The sequence below is a fragment of the Athene noctua genome, chromosome 7 (genome assembly GCF_965140245.1).
Source record: "Athene noctua chromosome 7, bAthNoc1.hap1.1, whole genome shotgun sequence".
NCBI classification, from domain to species: Eukaryota; Metazoa; Chordata; class Aves; order Strigiformes; family Strigidae; genus Athene; species Athene noctua.
Genome location: NC_134043.1, coordinates 22606067 through 22624520, shown reverse-complemented (window position 1 = coordinate 22624520; position 18454 = coordinate 22606067). Strand labels below are relative to the sequence as shown.

General features: G+C 34.9%; 1 protein-coding gene across 3 annotated transcripts in view; it reads right to left on the bottom strand.

The window, feature by feature from the left end:
* Positions 1–18454, bottom strand: part of UBR3 (ubiquitin protein ligase E3 component n-recognin 3) — a 116262-nt gene that overhangs the window by 33537 nt on the left and 64271 nt on the right. For 2 of the 3 annotated variants that reach the window (XM_074910889.1, XM_074910887.1), the window contains 6 exons: positions 15680–15829; positions 15054–15187; positions 11496–11606; positions 9044–9244; positions 8109–8245; positions 2863–2948 (listed from right to left, as the gene is read on the bottom strand). In XM_074910889.1, the coding sequence (XP_074766990.1) occupies positions 2863–2948; positions 8109–8245; positions 9044–9244; positions 11496–11606; positions 15054–15187; positions 15680–15829 (819 nt within the window). Of the gene's footprint in view, positions 1–2862; positions 2949–8108; positions 8246–9031; positions 9245–11495; positions 11607–15053; positions 15188–15679; positions 15830–18454 lie in introns of all 3 variants that reach the window. The other variant, XM_074910890.1, reaches the window with a different exon arrangement.

Below are 18454 nucleotides of genomic sequence, written 5' to 3'. Positions count from 1 at the left end.
AGGAAAAAGCACTATTTCCATGTACATCACACTCAAACAAAATTACACAACAGTTTAAATAAGAAACAAAAAAATATTATAATAAATAAAATGCAGTGTATTGTAAGTAGAAACAAAACAAAAAAAATCAAGAAATGTTATATTAAAAAAATAATCATCAACACGATTTTCAATTACAGGAAATACTCTACCAATTTCAGATTAAGTCCTTGTGTGTAAGTACACGAAAACAGCCAAATCACATCATGGGGAATAAAAACTCTTCTCTCTAAACAGATGTAAAACTCTGAAGACAAGGATTTATAACAGTTTTCCTTACTGGGCTATTTAACTCTTTATATAGAAAACTAATATACAGTTTAACAGCACTTTTGCTACTACCAAAAAGTGATGTATTTCATTAACATTTTAGATTTTGTAAACTAACACGTTTTTAAAAACAATGGTTGAAATAGTCTTAAAGTTTCTCATTAAGACGACAATTTCCATACTTCAGGTGTGAGAAGTATCACCAACTTTCTATAAGTTTAGTTTGTTCCAGTAATCTATTTTGATGACCAGACAACATTGGTTCATTTTCTGAGACATACCAAGTTAAAGGCAGAATAGTAAAAGGGCTAGAAAAATAGGTAGGTATGATGTATGAATTTAAAGAGGACTTAATTTTGTCTTGTCTTGTTGCAGTAACAATCCACCATAAGACAATTCTCCAGTGGAAATACATTGCCCATGTATCATTTCCAATTTTGTAATTCTCCAAAAAGAAATTTCTCCAATGATTACAGTATTCTCCATGTATTTCAAGACTTGAGGAATATGCATTAAAAACCCTGAATGATCTTTTCACTGTCTGTCATGAAGAAGTATGCTTTCTTTTAAAGTCAGGTCCCAAGTATGTAAGAGTCCTCCTTAGAAGTGTAAGATGAGGTTGAATGGATGGTGTGATAAGTGTAAGAAAAAATTAAATAATGTAGTACACAAACCAGTTCGTGTCAGCTATCAGGCCTCAGCTTGGTGGATTTTTTTTTTTTTTGGTTAAAAACCCCAAACAAACAAACCCAACTTTGACATAGTTCTGCCCTTGCTGTCAACTGATAATAGTTCAAATAGAAGCTATAGATGTACACTGAGGAAGCTGCCCAACACTCTGGTGGTTCAACCATTCTCTGCCAAGTCATAATCTTCCAGCACTTACTGACATCAGTTGGTGATGAAGCACCATGAGAAAAAACATTATCTTTTATATATATATATATATACACACACACACACACATTAAGCTTTTCAATAGGTACATGCAACACAAATCAGATACTGCTATGACATCAATAATTTCCAATTTTTTTTAAAGATGCAATGAATGTATTTTATTCCATTTTTATCTTAAAAAAAAATTACATAAAGAAGCTGAAACCTCCTGACTGTGAAAAACTATCCATGAGAAAATTATGACCTTACAGATTACAGGCCAATTCCTTGCACACGTTTCTCTAAACTTTAAAATGCCAAGACTTAGAAAGATATTGTATGGCTAATAAAGTCATGTGAAAACAGGGGTACACTCTCATTATGTGTAACGTTATTATAAATTTTTTCACTTCAGATATTTCAAAGGCTTTTCAATTTTAAACTGAAATCTCCGCCCTAGGCTGCTCATCATGGTCTTCCAAATAACATGCCTGTGAAATAGGTAACGTGTCCAGTAAGTTGCTTAAATTCAGAAAGGAACCGTCCATCTTACTAGGTGAGCATACAAGTAAAAATACATCGTAATCCAAGTAGAAATTATATGTAGAGTGCTGATTTTATTAAGCGCACCAAATTTGCAAACAGCGGTCTAGAGATGTTCTTTAACACATGCATTTTTCAGGTACTTTGCCATGCTGGGAAAGGGAGGTAATGATGGTGAGGGAAGACAATGTGCAGTAGGGTTTAAAACTACTTTGCACAAATCACAACACATGAATGAAATCAATTGAACTATATTTCCTGGCAGTAACAGAAGGCTCTTATCCTAGAGGGGATGTGGACAGCATAGCACATGATAGGATTTCTTTAGCGGCTCATCACCTCAAATGATAGGGAAAGCATCGCCCACAAATCAGGTACCGAAAGGCAGAGGTGGCTCCAAGATTTCTGACATTTTTACTACTGAATCTGCTGCTACTGCTGCATGAGCCTGATTTAAACAAGCATTAGTAGTAGTAGTATTCTGGCAGGCTTTCCAATTTTTCCTGACAAAAAATGTCCATTCCTAACAGTTTATATTCCAGTAAAAAGATTAAAAGATTTTATGTTAAGAAAAAAAGCATTTCTGTCCATCATAAGTGCTTTATTTGCCAAATATTAGAGGTTTCAGAACAATGAAGATTTTAGAGTTTCTAAAGAAAATTTGCAATACTCTCCTGTCAGAGAAAAACTAGGGAAATTAAAGACATGAGAAATGGTAGCTGAAGATTTCTAAATATGAGACATAGTCATAAGCTACATTAGCACTCAGAGAAACCAATTTCTTTACTGCTACCAACAACAGCCAGGCTGAAACAAAGCTCTCCTGCTTTACCCTTAAAATACTTCTAATTTTACTCATAAAAATGGAAAATTATTAAAAAATATTACATGGATACCATGACCATTTCTAAATAGATTATACTCACAACACATGAACAGCTCTAATGAATAATTTGTACAAAATAGATTTCAGATTTCTCAAATTGGAACAAAAAACAAAGACTCATTACGGAAAAAAAAAAGTTACTTAAAAGAAGAAAGTTGATGTAATTTAGAAAATGTTAGAAAGAATTAGACATCTTTATTAAATATTTTAGGAATTTACACTGCACTTCATAACAGAAAACTTACTTAAACATGATCTTTTCCCAGCTGTGCTTGCACCTCCTGAACATAAATTGCCCCCTCGATGGACCAGCTCAAGTTCCAAGTTTGTTCTGCAAGAAAAACATAAGTGTTGAATGGAACAGCATTATTCATGCTTCTACAGACATGAAAGAGTCACCACAAACTCCCAGCATACACTAAATGAAAGAAAGCTGTGAACTGATCTCTAGTGTGAGATCCTGACAAAATATGACTCAGAATAAAACAGACTTTATCAAGATATTTTAAGTGGTTTGATTAACAAGAGAGCTGCTACGGTTGTGACTTTAAAAAAATGTTGATTGTGAGGTTTTTTTCTGTATGAACACACAACTTCTTAATAATAAGGGAATTTATGTGCAAATCTGAAAAGACAATACACACATTGGCTAAATTTCAATCAATCAGATATGTCTAAAAAATGTTCTCTTTATTGGCAGGGCTTTTGTTTTGTTTTAAACAAACAGGCAGAAAAATGGAAATGCTATCAAGTAACTAAGTATGAAAACAGTCTAAATTATAATGGAAGCACTGACCTTTATAGATAAGTTAATAAAAGCCTTGGAGGTTAATTCTGAATGAAACACTGTTATTCACTGCAGCTCATTAGTATGAAACAGGTGCTGTGTCACTAAATCTCTGCATGTCACATTGATGCTTTCTTTCTTAGTATTATTGTAATCTGATACTTAGGCATCAATTGTTTAGGCCAAATTCAATAGCTTTGTTTAATTTTGGAATTGGATGTTTCAGTACTGCATTATCTTTTACCCCCAAGACTTGGAGCAAACAATTTATGTTATGTTCTCTGAGAGCTTGTTTTAATAAATCAGCATAGACTTCTTTAATTAAAATAAACAAATATAATTCTATTATTCTGAAATGTTGTTTTGTTAATTTAATCCAAACTGCAAAGCTCAGTCTAAACATATTTTGTCCTTTAACTAAAAACCAAACAATTTTAGGTTCAATATAAAGTGACTGAATACATATTAAAATCTCTTCTAGAATTTTAGGCACATAATATATCTAAGCTAAGAACACCCACACCCACACAAATATTTAAGAAGAAACTACTGGATGACTATTTTATTGGAAACAAATTTTTTTTTAAGAATTTCAGCTCCATCAGCTTGAAAGAATAATACATTTGTGATATGCAGTGTTTGTTAAGATACTTTTATATGTTTTTTAAATAGTAACATTTCAGAATATTACTATCCCTAAATTTGCAGCTTATGCCACCCATTTCTGAAGGAATGCTTTAATCCTCTCTACTCAGAAAAGGCAATTTAACATTGATAATGTGCCTGCTCAGAGCTCCATCTGGTTGCTGCTGATAAGGGCATCTGTGTGACAGGGGAATTTTCCACTCTTCGGGCAATTTGCAGTGCTCACTGAACTTCTAAAAAATCTACCAGCAAGGAGGCAGAGACAGGGATTTCATATTAGTGGACAAAATAGCAACTGTAGATCAGCATGTGCTAGTTCATCATGGAAATATAAAGGAAACCGGTATATTTTATTTCTACAAAGCTTCTGATAACTAATTAGTAAAACAAAATTAATGGCAGCCTTCAGTTAAAGCCAAAATAATTGAGATTTAAATCAAAACCACTACCTGAATGTCTAAGAACAACCGTCTAGATCTAGAATTTCAAATTTCCCTTTCAGCAAGAAATATGTACAATTTTATAAAACAAACCTCTGGGACAATTCTGAAAAAAATTCTTTGTGACACATATGAGGTTTTATATAGTAGTTTTTGCTGTAAGGAATATAAGGAGAGAGATTTCTGGAAACATATACTCCATCACACATATACTAACTCACACCTCTCACACTACTTCATTGCCACCAGCTCCTCAAAGACAGCAGCTTATAGTTCAGCTTTCTTGGAAACATAAATATTAGCCTTTTCCTCTAAGACACTTCTGTCAAAACATACCTAAACTTTCACATAACAGTGCACAGTAGAGAAAGCATCTTCTGTGAAATAAAACACTTCTTTATAAAATGTTCTACATCAGATACAGCCCTAAATAATTTTTGAAGGAGACTAGTGTATCTTCACCCTAATTCAAGCTCTCTTCAGACTTGAGGATCTGAGTACCATCTGCCCTCTACTGAAGAAAAGCAGAGCTCTTACTGTCTATTCTCTCATAAATGACGAAAAGCTTGGGGCATCTGATAGAACAGTGGAACGCAGAGTGGTCTCTGAAAGCATCTTTTGCTATCTCAGCCCCCTCAACATGAAGAAAAGAGAAGAAGAAAGAAAATCTATACGAGTGACTGTTTCCTCTATCTAGAAATCTTTGCATCATTCATTGGAACAACAAATTTTGTAGAACACTAGCTTTATCTTCCTCACTCAGAGGAAATAAAACTGAGAAGATAGATTTTGCCCAGCTATACAGACTCCATTAAAAACCAGTGCTACTTCATCCATTCTTGTGGGATTTCATTAAAGGAACATACTGGGATTGCATATTTCTCAGAATTCATATCAGGACAGAGTAGGGAGAAGTACAAATACAATGCCCTTTTCGAGAAAGAGAACATAATTGGATGGACCTCCTCTTTCTACTGGGGCAGAACATTCAAGTTAAGCACTACCATTTCTTTCATTTCACTTTACAAAGACAACAGATATATGAAAACAAGCAGATACTGAGACACAGACTTGAAGGGAAGAACACAAGGTTCCTATAATGCTCTATACATAACTGACAGCAAAATCAAAAGCTTTGTTTATGCAGCCAACAAGCACGAGACTATTGCTACGCAATACAAACAGTCCTCCAAGTTACTGCCACAAATGACAGCCATCCATGCTATGAACGTGGAGCTATTAAAATTAAAGCTAGGCACACAGGATTTGAGTGACACACTATACTAATCTCCCAAATGTCAGCAAAGACATGGAGGCATGCATACAAAAAGGGCATAAATTTAACAAGGTAAGACTGTAGGGAAAGGGGAAGGTAGCTAAGGAGCTGCTCTCCCAGCTGCACATGGAAATCAGGATGCCAAGACCCAGAGTGCCTCTTTTGCTAGGAACACAGACAGGGACTAGTTCTCCCACTAGGTGGTAGAAAATTTGCTTGTAATTTCTTTTCTCTGTTACCAGTCACATCTGTCTGGGTAAGCAAAAGTAAAGTAAGGAAAGTTCCCATTTTCCAGAAAAGATAAGCTGCGGCAAGTAGCTACATCTTGTTTAACCAGTAACATTCCAATTCCAGCATGCAGAAATCCACTTCAAACATGGCCTCTAGCTGTAAACTAGCGTCTTTTAAGACAACAGATGATGATGTAATTTTCTGATTGAAAATGGAACATGACTTAAGAAGATTAAGAGTGTTTAATTCACTTGCAAATATATGGAATCAATACAAATATCATTGCATTCAAATACTTAATTAAACAGGGACTACTTATCACCTTGACCACTTTATCTGTATGCTAGATTAAACACCAAGAAGAAATGAGTAACAGCTGTAGATGGTCTGAACAAGAGCAATGAAATGGTTCAGAAAACATGAAACTAGAAATGCTCAAAGGTAACTGGTTGGTAAGGAACACAGGCGTATCATTACCTCAGAAAGAACTGCTTGGAAATAAGGAAGAAACAGGGTGAATGACAGAAGTAACTTCCAGAAAGCAAGCTACTTCAGTCTGTAATTTAAATTGTGTATAGTCCACTGTTTGGATACTTAAAGTAAAACAATACATGCTAAAATCTTATCAAGTCTGGGAGATGACCAGCTCACATATTTACTTCCATAAATACAAACTGTAATGTAATATTAAAATATCTTCTTAAACTTTGATTTTATTTTTTTAATAACCTGTAGTTCCTATGCAATTATTAAGTAGTAGAAGTCTGTGAATTTGGATTGCTGAATTGAAAGGCAACTGAAATAAACCGTTTTGTAGCTGACCTGTCAGGCACCATCATAAATGACCTTATGAGTTAGCGTAACAATAGGCAAGGCTGGATCCAACACCTGAAATCCTTCAGCCATGGACAAATGGAAAATTGCTGACACTAGCCTAACCTAACAGGAAGGGGTCACAATGAGTACAAGTGGCAAATCCTAATTTTAGTGGTCAATGACGTTTCTCTCTCCAGCAGTGCAAGCAGCAACGAAATGCTGTTCTTGTTTGAAGTATTTTTTAACTCTTAGAATGAAAACAAAACTCTTGTGCTTAGGGTGTTAATATAAAAATAATAAAATATATTGTAAAGTATGTTTAGCTAGCATTTTTGAAGTTCTATAACATTACACCCAGAAATAAATTATAACACTATTTTTCTACTTTAAACGGCATGTCAAGTTACAGTTACAAGTAATCATACTTTTATATGGGAAACATTCATTTTAAGTCCTTTGTATTTTTGGAAGGATATTACATTGTATTGACCAAACACATCATTGCTAAAAATCCCAACATTTATCCTTGTATAGCATATCCACTTAAACTAATACAGAATAGTCTTTTAACTTGTTATGTATAAAATTTAATTGCTCTTCTTAATCAAGGCACAGTTAAGATATCTGTATTATAGTAATATTTCTTTTAATAGAATTATACAATAATCTAGGTTGGAAGAGAATTCTGGAGATCAGATGGTCCAACCTTCCGTCAAAAGCCGAACCTTAGATTTGATTATCTAGAGTCCTGCTGAGCCAAGCCTTGAGTATTTCCACTGTTCATATACTAAAGACACACAGCAACTAGAGTTTACAAAACTGCATCTGTGATCCCCATTTAAATAAATAAAACTAATGTCTGACCTAGAGATTAAAAATCCCCTGTGATTTAAAAACCAGCAATATGGCAGTGATATAGAAATAATTTAATTCACTAAATAGTGGTAGAGATGATTTGACAGTTTGGGAAAGAAAGGTAGAAGACGAAATTCAACATAAAATTTTGTTATATGGAAAGTAAAAACTTGAATAAAGAAGTAGAAGTCAAAATGTTCTCCAGGTTTTGTGCCACTGCTGCATATACTCCAAATGAACTGAAAGGCACATCTTTACATCTTGCATATGCCTGCATGTGAAAATGAGAAAATGTAACCTTGATGTACTAAGTACTCAAAAAATACTTTGTGGAAAGGATGGAATTTTTTATTTTAATTTTACAGAAGAAAACTATCTGGTCAATAATACTATTAGTGAGAAACACAAAAGAAAAAATACAAAAAGAAAAAACATACCCACCTGGCTACTGAATACATAAACAGAAAATCGTTGTCAGGTGATCCAGGGCTCTTACTATAATCTGTATACTTCTTCTGTGTGGTACTTTTTATATCTTTCATTACAGATTCCATTTCTTTACTGAGATTGGTTTCAGACTATGAACAAAGACACAAAAGAAGATTAGTTAATTCTACCTGAAGAAATGCAATAGCTGATCGCAAAGCGTAGCACTTTCATATTTATAGAAACACATTTGCTGGTTATGAAACAAATACGCATTAAAAGCCAGTATTCTGTCTCACAGAAGTGTTATAATATTCAGAAAGTTGTTCTGAATATGAAAACATCACCATTCTGTCCATCTGCTGAGATCAAGAATCTCACTGCTTGCATTATTTTAAAGTACATGAAAAATAACACAAAGTATCTCCATCAAGACTGGAAGGCTAGCAAAATTTAATAGAATTAATTCTATCATACAGAAAGAGCTCATGAAGCTCTGGAATACATGAGCACCTCCAAACTGCTCTTTCTGTAAAAGAGGTAATCCATACCTTAAAATGCTCTTAATAGACATCCTTTAAATAGTTTCCAGTTACAAGGATATTGGTGTTTTTACATTGTAAGGAAATGCTAAATGAATTTTATATTACATGACTCAATTCTATGTGCATTACTATGGAGAGAAGTAAAAATGTACTCCATAAAAAATTGTATTAATCACATTTTCTCATAGCTTTCTAATTGTTTTTTTTTTATTAGGTAATTCAGTAAGTGCTGTAAATATTTTAAATTTCTTGATATGAAAAAAAAGAGTACGCTGTCTTCCATATCAGAATAAAATGAGGTTTCCCAGGTTGAGTTTCTAATAGGTCACAAATGAAACATAATGTAAAAAACTCAAAGATACAGGCAAATTAACAAGGATCTTTCTGCCTTACACTGATGCTTACTGGGAAAGTTCCCAGCTGTTCTTGAAGATCTTCCACCTCTTGTACAAGATCTTGCATACGCTTGTTACTATGACTTTGCCAGAGGCTTCTTTCCACATCGTTTCCAGGATAACAAGGAAGAACACTGTTAGCAAACTGCCTACAGAGGGGACAGGTAAATTCTCCTTTGTCCACTGAAAAACCCTGGAGGACCTGGTCATTCTAAAACAAAATAAAGAAGATGTAGCTGAAATTTATAAAATTATAATTTTTAATTTGACATTTCAGGTGTATAGTAAAGAACTAAATCTAAAACCAAAAAACTGTAAAGAAAGAATAACTCGGATAGTTCTTCATTTCAGTGAAAAAAGGTCTTAACTACTAAGCTAAAGACTATCTTACAACCCTCCAAGTCAATTAATTTCCTATTTTTTAACTACTCTTCATTGTCAATAATATCCCCATAATAAACTAGAAATACTTCAACAGGGTAGTGTGAACATTTCACATGTGTTGTCTCTTTCTAGCAATTCCCAATAAAGTTTGAGAGTCACAGAATCACAGAATCATTCAGGTTGGAAAAGACCCTTGGGATCATTGAGTCCAACCATCAGCCCTACTCTACAAAGTTCTCCCCTACACCATATCCCACAACATCTCATCTAAACCACCCTTAAACACATCCAGGGATGGTGACTCCACCACCTCCCTGGGCAGCATATTCCACTGTCTGACCACTCTTTCTGTGAAAAATTTTTTCCTAATGTCCAGTCTAAACCTTCCCTGTTGCAGTTTAAAGCCATTCTCTCTTGTTCTGTCACTAATTACCTGTGAGAAGAGACCAGCACCAACCTCTCTACACTGTCCTTTCAGGTAGCTGTAGACAGTGATGAGGTCTCCCCTCAGCCTTCTCCTCCTCAAACTGAACAGTCCCAGCTCCTTCAATCCCTCCTCATAGGATTTGTTCTCCAGGCCCTTCACCAGCTTCGTTGCCCTCCTCTGCACTCGCCCCAGCACCTCGATATCTCTCTTGTATTGAGGGGCCCAAAGCCAGACACAATACTCCAGGTGTGGCCTCACCAGTGCAGAGTACAGGGGGACTGTCACCTCCCTACTTCTGCTGGTCACACTATTTCTAATACAAGCCAGGATGCCGTCGGCTTTCTCGGCCCCCCGGGCACACTGCTGGCTCATGTTCAGCTACTTGTCAATTAGAACCCCCAGATCCTTCTCTTCCAGACAGCTCCAGCCACACCTCCTCAAGCCTGTAGCGGTGCATGGGGTTGTTGTGGCCCAAGTGCAGGACCTGGCACTTGGCCTTGTTGAAGCTCATCCCATTAACCCACCGATCCAATCTATCCAAGTCTCTCTGTAGAGCCTCCCTATTCTCATGCAGATCAACACTCCCGCTCAACTTGGTGTCATCTGCGAACTTACTGATGATCCATCTGTGTCCTTACCAAGATCATCAATAAAGATGTTGAACAAAAATGGTTCCAACACCGAGCCCTGAGGAACACCACTTGTGACTTGAGTCCCTTGACAACAAAGCAGTTTTGAATGCAACAAGTAGTCACCATTTAGTCTTTGTTACACTAAATAATACATAAAAAAATTATTGCATAAAATCTGAAGACTTCTATCACTGCTGAGCTTGTGCTAACATTTTGCAGTGCCATTCAAAAGATCTGCAATTGGGCTGCAAGAGGTCGAGGAGGGTGAAGGAGGCCAGCAACATCGGTGGAACGCTACCCTGTTTACTGAGACCATGTGAAAATAAGGATTCTAGCCAACAATTTCTGAAGCTTGACCAACAAACTCTTATTTTAAAACCATATATAGTAGTCATTTCCCGACAGTATTTTCCAAGGAGGAAAAATATTTGCATAATTCACAGGAGTTAAACTGTTTTAACTATTTCTCTAAACTGTATGCATATACATAATATATACTATACATAACTAGAGATAAAAATCTAACTTTTTGTAACTGAATATTCATATTAGGAATTAACCAAAAGCACAAGTGTGTATTTGTAAAATTCCCCTCCATTTAAAATTGTAATGTAAATGTAAATTTTCTTCAGTTCTCTGTAGTTTCTAACACACAGTAAACATCAGAATAAGAATCTATGAAACAGAAATCAGGAGTATAAGAAATGCTTTACCTGAATATGCACATCAGAAAAAAAACCCATCCAAACCCAGTGATTTATTTTTTTAAGAACAGGATTAATTTAGTCTAGTATTTTTTCTGATATATCAGAATAACTGAAAAAAAAGTACTATTATTAATAATATCAAGATGTAGTAAGAATATTTATTATCTACAGTTCTTGAAACATAATAAAAACATCTTGTCCATTCATGTAAACCCAATCTTTCTCTCTCTGAAATGAACAGCGTAAATCCAATTGACTTCACTACGTACAGTTCAGATCCAAATAAAGAATATTATCTTTAGTTTTACTTACTCGCAAAGATTCCATGTAAGATTTGTGACAATCTATATGTAAAGTGTGACCACAAGTTTGTACATAAACACCTCCTTCCCAGCCTATGGACACTGCTTGCAGACAGGAACTCTAAAAGAAAGCAAAAACATTAAGAAAAAAAGAACAAAATAAATATATAAAGTATAAATGTATTTACAACAACTTATTTCAAGATTTTTAAAAAATATAGATTTTTATTTGCATGCTAATTAAAAGATATGCTGTGGAAATCAAGAAAAATTCTATTTTATAAAGTACTTACTTCTGCTAACTTACATGGCTATCATTATGCTATTCTTTCCAACAGAGTTCCAAACAAGTTAAACTTCTGCAATTCTTGTAACTTAAGATAATGACTTCTTTAAAGTACCTCTTGTATTACAGCATGAAGATGGCTCTAACCCTACCATCTGTTCCAACAGTACTAGTTATCCCATGTCCAACAGCAATAATCTGTTCCAATACATTTCATTCAGTTTTTATGTAACCAAAATTACAAGATCACAGTTATATAATAAAACCTCAATCTGTTATTAAAATTCAGTATGAACACTTAAGGCTTTTAATGCACTGTTGTATATAACACATCATACAGGGAAAAGAGAAAAAAATTCCTGTTTAGTGAATTGAGTTTTATACTAGGATTGTTTTGAAAACATTGGCCTTACTCAAAGACTGCACTTAATAGCCTGCATGTCAAAATAAAGTTCCCTCACTGGTAGTTCTCAGAAAATAATGAACTGAAAAACCAGTCACCACTGGCAAACTTATGATAAGGAATAGTAGAAAATTCTCTTGCAGAATACCTAGCTATAGTCAGTTTAATAATTAAATCTCAATTTCCCCCCAAAATAATTTCATATACAGACCGAAATGTACATTCCAGTTATACATTTAAAGAACAGAAAAGTATGTATGGGTACCAGACTTGGAAAACTATTTTTAGTGTAGACTCACCCTAAAATGGTCTTAATGTATGATGCAAAACCAGTGTACTGTGAATAACCAACCCTGATAGTTGCATTTTCTAAGGAAGTCCTAACATCTCACTTTTTTTCCTGCATATGAGCAGGAAATAAAAATAGAATTACAGTTCTAGCCACAAGACATGCTCCTATTTACCGTCTCTCAACACCACATTCACCCTCTCAGGCCATAGAACAAGAAAAACTTTTTCTCCTACTAGTTCCTGCATAATTTAATAGACTGCACAATTAGTAAGGCACAGTCATATGATATACATCGCTAAGCCCCACAGGACAAATGCTTCACTCAGTGAAAGCATTATTTACTGCATGTGTTTAACAAGGCTACTTAGTAGCATTTGCGTAAGAAAAAAAACGAACCCCAAAGTCTTTGCAGAAAGGTTTTACTCTTGATTTTCATTTTTGAGCTAAAGGTTTTATTCTTAAGTTCAGAAATAAACGAGATTCCCAAGTAAGCCATAGGCTTGAGATGGAGCACACCTATATCAAGTTATTGGTTAGAGTACTATATGATTCTGAAAACAGTCCTGTTATTCTAGCATATTAAGTTTTACCTCTTAATCCTCAGTCATATCACTCCATATTAAAAATGATCACCTGCAGTGATTTCTCCTTTAATGGGCAAGAACACTACTCCCTGACTGACAGCAAGCATCAAATTTCTACACAAAAGGAATCTCTATGGAGGGAACTGGCCTGTTTTGCCCAATTGGTATATAGCATGTAGCTTCTGAATATGTTTTTTCCTTCCAGTAGAATAAGCTAGATCATGTTTCATAACATAAATTTTCATATATAAGTGAAATTATTCTCTTGCCTCCTGAAATCTGTTATTAGAGGAAGGACACTTACTGGGAAGGACAGAGTTGATAAATAAAAGGACTTATTATTATTGTTTAGCTCAGCTGAACAAGATGCTTGAGACACTAACAGATGTTTCCGTTTTTATGCCAAAAGAAACGTAAGGATTAGTTCTTTCATGCAGAGACATTTTTAGCACAGTAGCAACCTGGGAACTTGAAAGCAAAAATAGCTAACTCAAACTAATGTTTGAATCAGGACTGGAATTTTTGAAAGCAAGGATCCATTTGCCCATTGCATTACAATATATTTTAGACTAATCTCTTAGTAGCGTTACTTAACAGAAAGGGAAATAAACACTTCAGAGAGACCAAGTTTGAGCAACATTTTCCTTGGAACTGCTTTCATTTGTAGTATGCAAATGTGAAAACAAAGCTACAGTATTGCTTCACTTTTAATCACTTCAGTAGGAAAAAAGATATTAACTATCTGAAACAATAAACAAACACCATCAATGTCAAAATAAGAAAAGCTTTTCCAGAGATTCTTTCTGAACTAAATTATCTTTTGTTCAGGAATAATTTCCTGCTTATGTCTTTAAAAGTTTTACTTTCTAGCAAGGAAATAAATAATACTTGCCTCAGGAGAAGGCATTTTTCTGAAAACGTTGCCCAATTTTTAAAACTATATCAAAACAATTATGAGATTTACTCTAAATTAATCTATTCTACATAAGCAAACTTGGTTGCAGTTGGCAAATTTCAATTATCTGTTATAACAGATTACAAAAAAGGTAGCAATCGTGTCAGAGTAAAAATTGCTACAGTTTTTCCTCTGTAGAGCTCCTAAAGGCTGATTACTTAGATCTGCCTAAGAGCTGGTATGTCACCTGGGACTAGTCTATAGGAGCTAATTTAGGGTCATAGCTTACATATTCTTCTCCCCCAGAACGATTTCTCAGAACAGTTTTATATTATCTCACATGGTTTTACACACTAGCAAGGAAGGTCACAGGCAGCCCTTCCACAAAGGTCTACAACTGAAGAAGTCTTGTTAAGTAACAAGAATTGACTCTCAAAATTAAATATAAAAAACTATAATATGGCTTTGTGAAGCAATGCAAAACTCTGCTTGGAACAGCTAACAGAAGTGCAAAATAGAAAATAACATACCAATTAATGTAAAATTGAACTTCAGTAATATTGTGCAGAGTTTAGGATTCAGCAGAAGAGAATGAAGTTTTCTGCTAGTCCCTCCTTCCCATCCATTCATCCTCCCCTTCTCTGCAGTGGCTCAGAAAACTGTTACAGATTAGAACAGCTCTTTCCACTCTGTGCTGTAAAAATACTTATAACTGATTAAGAGTAATTCCTTGATCAGGTTTTCTGAACAGCCACAAGAAAACTGGTGTTATGAAAGTAACACCTAAGACAGCAAAACCACAAAACCAATTGTATGGTCATGCTGAATTCTGAAGTACCTTCTTCTAGAGAACATCTGCATCAGTATTTAATGACGATATAGCCTGTAGATATACTAGATGCCTATGTCAGATATAGAACTAGGGAAAAGCCAGGTGTTTTTTAAAAACAAGGACCCTTTCAAATGCAAACACCTCATAACTACTGTAACATAACAAACTGTTCATTAAATACAGAAATTAAACTAGGACGACTCCGAGTTGTAATTTCATCTACCTTTTTACATGAATTTTTGGTAAGTGGTAGTATTGTTCACATGAAATACTTACATCTTTAAAATATCGCTGTAAAGTTGTAAGCCTCACATCATGCAGTGCTGCACAGGTATCCCAAGGGTATATTTGCTCTTCTTCAGTAGTTGGTAATTTCTTTGGCTCAGTACTATTGCGGCATTGTCCCAAGACTGTATGAAGAAAAGAAGCAATAAAGAGTGCAGTGGAGAACAATATGCTAAACAATTAGGAAAACAATCAGGAAATCCTGGTTTGTAACTACAATGTGCTTTGATGATGTTAAACCGTGAAAAATAAATTATTAAAGAAACTAAATACTGAAAGTTGTGCTTTTGCACTTGTACATAAAGTGTGTATATACATACACATACATATGGATACACTGATGGCTATTTTATTTTCTTCCAACACCTGTTTTCCTGCAGGTCTATTATATACTGCTGGGTCTTCAAAAGCTAACAGGAACTAGGAGGGAATTAAACTGTTCACTCTTTTCCCAAATGTTTAAAAATTTTCTCAGTACCCTTAGACCTACCCATGTACCTCATGGAGGACCATCCACAGAAAATGGAAGACTGTGTCTTTCCAGGAGACACAACAGTATTTATGCACACATATTAAAAGCTGCAGAAACACTGCTTGTCCAAGTCACACATTCATACCTGAGGATGCTTGTAACAGTACAACTAGACCTGTAGGTCTATCTTCAGTAGAAGGACCACTTTGTCCACAAATAACACAATCGTATATTGCCTCAGAAATGTGCTGTTCTGATGTAGCTACCTCCATTGCAATATCAGCATCTGGCGATTCTAAAAAAGGATAAGAAATTTATATTAAACAGAGAGAAAGAAATACAATTGCATCTGTATTTAGTGACAAAAAAAGCCAAAATAATCTCTCTAGTTTATCTACAACTAAAACATTGACCCTTGCTTAAAACTTACCTTGCTGCTTCAAACAGAAAGACATCTACACAATAAAGTACAAGGTTTACCATATTCAATATTATTCTGAGTGGAATCAAATGTTTAGTTTGAGTTTTGTATTAAACTTTATCTCTTTAAAACTTCTATGAAGCAGAGATATAACTTCTATTTCATTATATTGAAAACTCTGAACAGAGAGAGATTAAGGGCAATGAATATGAATTGCTACTAAAACCAGATTTGCTCATAACTGACTCTTAACAACAATTAGAAGGAAAAAGTTAATCTGAAGACCTTAAAAATAATTTAAAGATGCTTAGACAAGGTGAATGAAACGTACAACTAAAAATGAAAAAATTTCTTTTTTAATATGAAACTTGGACAATCTTTAAAAATTTGGGGTGCATTAAGAAAGTAACCTGCTGCTATGCAGCAGATGTTTAGTTTAACATTTACTGTATACAAGATGTATCAAAGATCAGGTTTTTTAATGGTCCACATTATTATTTCCTAGGTGCACAGAAAGAAGTGTTCAAGGCTAAGGACCAGCTTCAACGTAGTGAAGCAAATGCACTTATGTAGCTTTGTTCACATGATGGTGGTGGTGGTTTCAGTGCAGGAGGCTAACCAAAACAGAAGCAATTTTATTTTACAATCAAAGGTAAGACTTCTTTATTGACTTGAAAGAAAAGCACCTTAGGACCAAATGAGCCTCTCCTGACTCTGTGATTCTGTGACTGCTCACCAACACATACAGTCAGCCTCTTGACCTAGAATATAAGGGTGCATTGTTTCCTAGAAGACAATTTTTCCAAAGGAAAACACCTCCTCCCTACCTTCAACCACGTCTTTTATCTCCTTGATTAAGAAGGTCAAGTTTCTGGATAGAGAAACCAAAAACCAGCAGAACTGCTTTTAGGAAAGCTGCTCTCTTCTGAAAGTCCCCTACAAGTTCAGCACAGGAGGCCTGCTGCTACAAGGAGAGCGTGTTGGAGGCTAGGCGACATCTTTCTTTGCTATGAAAAGCTCCATACAATGCTCTCACTCACAGGGCAGAATCAAACTTAGACTGTTTTATTAACTATTGTTTTCCTTGTCAGTTATTGAAGGTCATAGGAAAATGAACTCCGATCTTCACTGACATGCAGTTGTTAATATTGTACACACGTCTATCACCATCTAGTGGCAGTCAGATATACAATGAAAGAAAAATAATTCATCAACTGCAAATTATTTTAAGTCCAAACATCCAGAAAACCTAGAAGCAGCTGTAGCACAGAAGGAAGTAAATACTAAAGCTATTTTTTATATTTAACATCACCTCACAATTGTGTAATGCACACTCATGTATAATACCTGTGTATCAGAAGCACATGACACGACTAGAGTTCCAGCCTTTATAGTGATCTTTTTCTAAAATATTGTCAACACAACGCAAAATATGAATCTATTCAATATTTTTAAGTGCAGTAAGAGAACCTGGTGTGTCAATCTGATTTTGAACAACTCAATGGAAGTCCTCAAAATCAGTCAACATTTAATTTACAAAATACCATTTCTTCATCATGAACTGCTTATTTTAAACCTTAAAGAAAAAAATACAGAACTTAGTATTTAAAAGGTGTTTCAAAGCAATTCAGTATATGCAAGCTATACTTCTATTGCCTATGTGCAACAGGCCCATAAAAATCAGCCTAATTTAGTTTTCAAACTCAATGATCAAATGTGTGTTTCCCTCATAACTATTTAGATCTAGTGCTAGGCTGCTGTGGCAAACAATAAAATTTCAAGGGAACTAAACTTCTAGCACCAAGTAAGACTTCCTAATAAAATAATTTCCCCCAAAGCTAGTGAGAGAAAACAAAATCAAATTACACAAAATCCATGGGTAATAAAAACTGGCAAGAATTTAAAATCTCAAATAATTAAGCAGACCAAAAAACCCCAACCAACCAAAACCTCCTAATTCTTTTTGAATGGACTATGACAAACCTTGATTACTGGCTTAAACTAGTTGTTAACTTCTTCAGAATAGATGCCTTGGGCTATGGTTTGTTTGAGAGAGTACATTTTTGGCAGTGTAATTGCTGACATGAAAACATAACAGTTAAGAGTCCAGAAAAAAGATATTAGCTCTGCATATAGCAATGATCTCAGACTTGTCTGTCTTGCTTCCCTGAATTTTGCCTCAGTGGAGCTCCTGTGAAAGCAACAGACCCTGCCTCACCAGCTACATGATCTACCTACACTGTCAAGGACATGTTTCTCCTCATGTTTAAACTCCAAATACTGTTGAAAATGAGACACTCTTTTCCTGCAAACTGCCTTCTAAAATATTTCATTAATGCACTGATACTTTTGAATATAAAGTAATTGGCATGTCTCCATTCTACTTCACTTTCAGCTACATATTTCCTATTTCACATGGGGTAAAATAAAACTAAACTGCATTTTACTGCAATAGTACTCATATGTGCTATGTGCTTAAAATGCCTAGAACCTTGTAGC